Raw genomic sequence first — 5,912 nt, 5'->3', positions numbered from 1 at the left:
CAAGAAAGGTCTCATCTCTGATATATAAATCTTATCATTTACTCTGATTGAAATAACTTCCTGACCTTTTAGTCTTCCCAGGCAGTAATTAATTCTGGGTGGGGGAATCATGGTAGATTTCAAAATACTTTAAAATGCTTTTTTGCTATATTGTAAGATGTCTAAAATGTATAACATATAAAATTAAAAAACCTCTCTAAACATTATTTGAATTTTTAAAACTAAGAGTCACTTGTACACACACACCACTATCTTTCCCTAGAGGAAACAGGGAAGGGAAGAAGGCCATTTAGCACTATATAGTTATAGTCATACTGCAGTCAGAACCTATAATGGTGAAGTCCTTTTAAAATGAAGTTACAGGGGCGCCTGGGTGGTTCAGTTGGTTAGGCGACCGACTTCGGCTCAGGTCATGATCTCACAGTTTGTGAGTTCGAGCCCCGCGTCGGGTTCTGTGCTTACAGCTCAGAGCCTGGAGCCTGCTTTGGATTCTGTGTCTCTCCCTTTCTCTGTCCCCTCCCCTGCTCACACTCTGTGCCTCTCTGTCTCTCAATAATAAATAAACATTAAAAATAAATAAATAAATAAAATAAGATGAAGTTACAGGGTACCTGGGTGGCTTAGTCGACTGAGCGTCCTACTTTGGCTCAGGTCACGATCTCACAGTTTGTGGGTTCAAGCCCCGCATTGGGCTCTGTGCTAATGGCTCGGCTTGGAGCCTGGAGTCTGCTTCGGATTCTGTCTGTCTGTCTGTCTGTCTGTCTCTCTTCCTCTGCCCCTCCCCCACTCATGCTCTTTCTCTCTGTCTCAAAAATAAACATTAAAAAAATAAAAGAAAAATAATAAAAGAAAATGAAGTTACTATTGGCGTGCCTGGGTGGCTCAGTCCTTTAAGCATCCAACTCTTGATTTCGGCTCAGGTTCTAATCTCACTGTTCCTGAGATGGAGCCCTATGTCCAGCTATGCACTGACAGCGTGGAGTCTGCTTGGGATTTTCTCTCTCTCTTTCCCTTCTCTGCGTGTGCACGCATGCACACACACACACTCTTTCTCTCTCTCAAAATAAATAAATAAAAACTTTTAAAAAGTAAAAAAAAAATAAAATGAAGTTACTATTATTATTTTGGAAGGTCTCTAAAGTAACAACAAACATAGTTGACATAAATTATGTTTAGGTGGCCATGTTCCAATATGCTGAGCATGATGGTTAATTTTATGTGTCAGTCTGACTAGGCCACCGCACTCAGTTATTTGGTCAGACACTGGTTTAGATGTGGCTTTGTGCCAGTATTTTTTAGATCTAATTAACTTTTATTATATTATTACTTTTTAATGTTTTATTTATTTTTGAGAGAGAGAGAGAGAGAGAGAGAGAGAGAGAGAGTGTGTGTGTGTGTGTGTGTGTGTGTGTGTGTGTGTGTGTGAAAACATGGGAGGAGCAGAGAGAGAGGGAGACACAGAATCTGAAGCAGGCTCCAGACTCCCAGCTGTCAGCACAGAGCCTGATGTAGGGCCCAAACTCACAAGCCGTGAGATCACAACCTGAGTCAAAGTCGGAGGCTTAACTGATGGAGCCACCCAGGCACCTCAGGATCTGATTAACATTTAAATCAGTAGACTTTGGGGGGCACCTGGGTGGCTCCGTCAGTTAAGCGACAAACCCTTGATCTCAGCTCAGGTCATCATCTCAGGGTTTGTGGGTTCAAGCCCCACATCAGGTTCTGCACTGACAGCATGGAGCCTGCTTGGGATTCTCTCTCCCCATCTCTCTCTGTCCCTCCCCTGCTCACATGCACACACACACACTCTCTCTCCCTCTCAAAATAAATAAATGAAAATTTAAAAAAACCCATAAATCTGTAGATTTTGAATAAGCAGATTGCCCTCCTTAATATGGGTGGGTCTCATCCAATCAGTTGAAGGTCTTAAAAGACAAGATTGAGGTGCGTCAAGCAAGAAGGCGGTCTGCCTTCAGACTCAAGATGGCAACATTAACTCTTCCTCGGGTGTCTGGGCTGCTGGCCTGCCCTATCTGTTTTGGACTTGCTAACTCTCACAATCTCATAGGCCAATTCTTAAAAAAATTTGATCTATCCATATCCCATTGGTTCTGTTTCTCTGGAGAACACTGACTAATACACTGGGCAAGGGCCAAATGTGCAGGGCAACCCGTGCCACCTCCCAGCACAAATGAAGATAAGCAGGACCCACCTCTGTAAATCACTGCCCGCCTCTCCCTCAGGCACCAGTCTTCTAGATGTCGAATTCCTCTTTATTAAATCAGGCCAAGCATCTGATCACAGGTGACTGAGGGATTTGTTGACTGATGGATTATGCTTTAGCAGGTGGTTTTCAATTAGTTGGTGAGGTCATTAGCATTTTAAGCTTCTGGTTTCCAAGTTAAAGGAGATAGAGTCTTACCATTACCCTCAACTAAGGAATGTCCTACTAAAGGGCAAAGAGATGTTTATTATAAGGCATCTTGAAAGTAAAACTGTGAAATCTTCAGGGTGGAGGCAAAGCTAGGTTTTGTGGAGCCTACAGCTTATACCAGTTGGAGGTCCCTCTTTAGAAAAGAAGAATGCAGGGGTGCCTGGGTGGCTCAGTCAGTTAAACATCTAGTTCAAGCCCTGTGTTGGTCCAGCTCAGAGCCTGCTTTGGATTCTGTGTCTCCTTCTCCCTGCCCCTGCCCTGCTTGTACTCTGTCTCTCTCAAAAATAAACATTTTTTTTTAAAAAGAAGAAGAATACAGAAATACCTTACTTTTGCAATTTTTCAGTGATCATATCAACACCTTGCTGTGGCCCCTCCCAGGGCTTTATGTTTGGAGATGTAAAGTGAGGGGCTCTGAAGCTTAAGCTTTATTATCTTAGCTTCAGGGTAAATTTGGCTCTGCTTCTGGGATTTTTAGGGTGGGGACAGAAGGAAAGGTGCTGGCCTTTCCTTAGGTTGGTTCCTGCTTTGCTGGGATGGAACCTGGGGCTGGCCTGGTTCCAGCTGCTGCAGGACACATTTCTCTTCCTCTAGATCCAGAGTGTTCCTCCCCTCCAAACCCTGCCAGGGTGAGTTGCCAGACCCTCCCCTGGCTCCCTTCCCTGCCTCAAGCTCTCATCCTGGAGTTTCTGGAGCCTATTTTCCATGCTCCCACACACTATTTCTTTAGGGAGTGTCCGGTGACATTTCAGATGACAATGTGCAGCCTGTCTTCCATCTTGCAAATGCAAACACCTCTCTATGCTTCTTACAGCTTTTTAGTCTCTGAGGACAGCATTTCTAACTGCACGAGAGGTGGTGTCGCTGCAGCTGCTTCATGAGAGGGAGCTTTTCTCTCTGGTCCTTTCTCCACATCTACGGCCAGCACCCCATCTCTTCTTCCTGCCTCTTCACATTTCCAGATGCTGGATTTATCTGTCTCACATACGCAGGCTCATGCTAGCAGAAGCAGTGGATATCTAGTTGTACCCAGGGATAAGCGTTTTTATAAAATTTGCTTTCATATGTCTTACTGAGTGTATGGATTTACCAGCACCTTCTCTCCTCATTCTGGGAGAAGCTCAATGGCTGGCTAGAAATTTCTGCAAATTCCAGGGGCTGACATTTCCCGTTTCCTCTCAGCTCTGAGTTCTGCATCTTCAGAACCACTGAAGACGGTTTGCACCCCACATCTCATAGCCATTCTTCCCCTTCTGCTCCTACCAACTGACATCTGAGCCTTCTCTTTGGTCTGGCTCCAAAATCACTCACACAAGACACGCATATACTTGCATCACAGACGTTACTGAAAGGGTAGGAACAATGGAGTTTTACATCCCAGCAAAACCTGAACACCTTAAAATTATATTTCGGTCATCCTTGTTTCCTTTGGGACTTCCTTGCTCTTCTGCCTCCTTTCTCTCAGACTTGAGCCCCTGCTAAGTTGACTGTCACCCCTTCCCCACTTCCCCCTCAGAAGGCAGATGTAGCCTCATTCCGTGTAGAGTAAAAATAACTATAGCAACAAGGAAACAAGTTCATCATCCTGCCATGCTTAGTGTAAAGAAAGCAGAAAAATGAAGAGAAACAGAAGTCCTCACCATTATGCAAAAATGGACCCCTTCTCTTTCGCACACTTAAATACTCTAGCTGCAGGCACACACTAAGCCAGCTAGCTCTGCCTCCAATGGATGGAACCCCCTGGGTCCCCAGAGGCCCTCCACTCCCTCTATTTCCTCTGTGAGAGAAAAGCCACCTCCTTGTTCTCACTCCACACAAGTCCACGGTCAGGAACCATGCGGAGCAGTGAGGCAGTGAGGCAGGAAAAGAGGCAGACCTGGAGAGAACAAAGCGACAGAGTGAAGTAATCCCAGGAACTGAAAGGTTTATTTAGGAACAAGGAAGGTGGCTCCTGTGACAGAAAGCCACCTTGTAGATCCCAGCACATTTATGTGCTCTGCGCACAGTGGGTACCCTCAAAACTCTCGTGACGAAAGGCATAGCACAAAGATTCTGTACCTAGATGCCCCCATCCTGCAGCATGGCCTCTGTCCCGAGCTTCTCCAGCTCTTCGCTGCTGTAGCTTCTGGGACACAGCTGGTACTTGGCATGTGGGACTTCCCTCCAAGAGGAGATGCGATGGTGCCAGAGGCTGCAGAGGCCATAGACAGCGGCCAGCACGATAGCCCCGAAGCCCAGGTGCCAGCAGAAGAAGATGAGGAGGAAGGCGAGGTCGCCAGGGTTTTCTGCCCTCCAGGGCTGCCCGGAGGGAGGAACGTACATCAGCACACACAGCTGCAGCATCCATGTGCTGAGCACCAGCCCCATCCAGGTCTTCAGCACCCAGAGCGTGGGTTGGTCAGGGACCCAGACTTCCATGGTGAGCACCAGGGTAACCAGGAAGGTGGGCGCCACGAACAGCAGGTGCGTGCGGACCTCCAGGGTGCCCTTGTTCTCCAGGTGACATGCCATCAGCAGGACCAGCACACAGAAGGCCAGGGCCTCAGCTGCTCGCTCCAGCTTCACGTTCTGCTGCGCCTGACACGCCTGGCTCACGATGTCCACCACGCCACTGAGCGTGAAAAACCCATACATGGTGACGTGATACCAGTTGTCATGGAACACAAATGGCCGCCGAGGGTCCTCCCAGTCTACCATCATCATCCGGTTTACTCCTGGGGGGTAGAAGAACTCAGTTATGATGCCAGTCAGGGAGATGGCCACCTTCATCATCCCTTCCACAGGTACCAGCTGCCACCACCTGTGTCCTCGCTTCTCCTTTGGGGTCAGAGGGGGTTTGAGAAACCTCTGTCCCCGTAGCAGGGCCAAGGACACCATCACTGAGTAGTGGAGAGAAAAGATGAGGAGGCATATCCCCGGCAGCAAGTGTCCCTCGAGGGTACCCATGGTCTCTGTGTGTATGTTGGGGCCAACAGAACAAGAGCTGGCAGATGAGAGGCAACCTCCCAGGGCTCTCCTCACAAGCGAGGTGACTGCTTCCAAGCTGTGGTGAGATCTTTCTGATCCAGCTCCACCCCTGCCTCCCACACACAAAAAGGCCTATGTGTGTGCTGGAAGCATCTGAGCCACTCCCTGGGTGGGATCTCTCTTAGGTGGCACTTCACCTTGCTCTGTTCCTTACTTAGATGAGCCGGACTTGGGCTTCCAACCTCTGCACCTCACTGCAGGAGCTAGTTTACCCTTTCTCTCCTCTCCAATCCTGCCCCACCCCTCCCCAAAGAGAGGGGAGGGAAAAAAGTAATAAGGGGCCCCAGCAAAGGGGGGGAGGTGGTGGATTTTCTTTTGTTGGCTGTCACTTGGTGCCAGCCATATGACATCTCCTTTTCCTCATTTAAATACCTCAACAACTCTATGAGAGGGTTATTGTTAAACAAATTTTATAGGTGACATTAAGGCTCAGGGGGTGAAGGCACATACA

At 47.8% G+C, this 5,912-nt stretch overlaps 1 protein-coding gene across 1 annotated transcript; it reads right to left on the bottom strand.

The window, feature by feature from the left end:
* Window positions 1–4,341: 4,341 nt before the first annotated feature.
* On the bottom strand, window positions 4,342–5,686 carry LOC102967035 (transmembrane epididymal protein 1A-like). Its single transcript, XM_007083611.2, has one exon. It carries the CDS (start codon window positions 5,378–5,380, stop codon window positions 4,493–4,495), a length of 888 nt encoding a protein of 295 aa, XP_007083673.2. The 5' UTR covers window positions 5,381–5,686; the 3' UTR covers window positions 4,342–4,492.
* Window positions 5,687–5,912: the final 226 nt, after the last annotated feature.

This window comes from Panthera tigris, chromosome C2 (assembly GCF_018350195.1).
Source record: "Panthera tigris isolate Pti1 chromosome C2, P.tigris_Pti1_mat1.1, whole genome shotgun sequence".
Lineage (NCBI taxonomy): Eukaryota > Metazoa > Chordata > Mammalia > Carnivora > Felidae > Panthera > Panthera tigris.
This window is presented reverse-complemented; position numbering and strand designations above follow the sequence as displayed.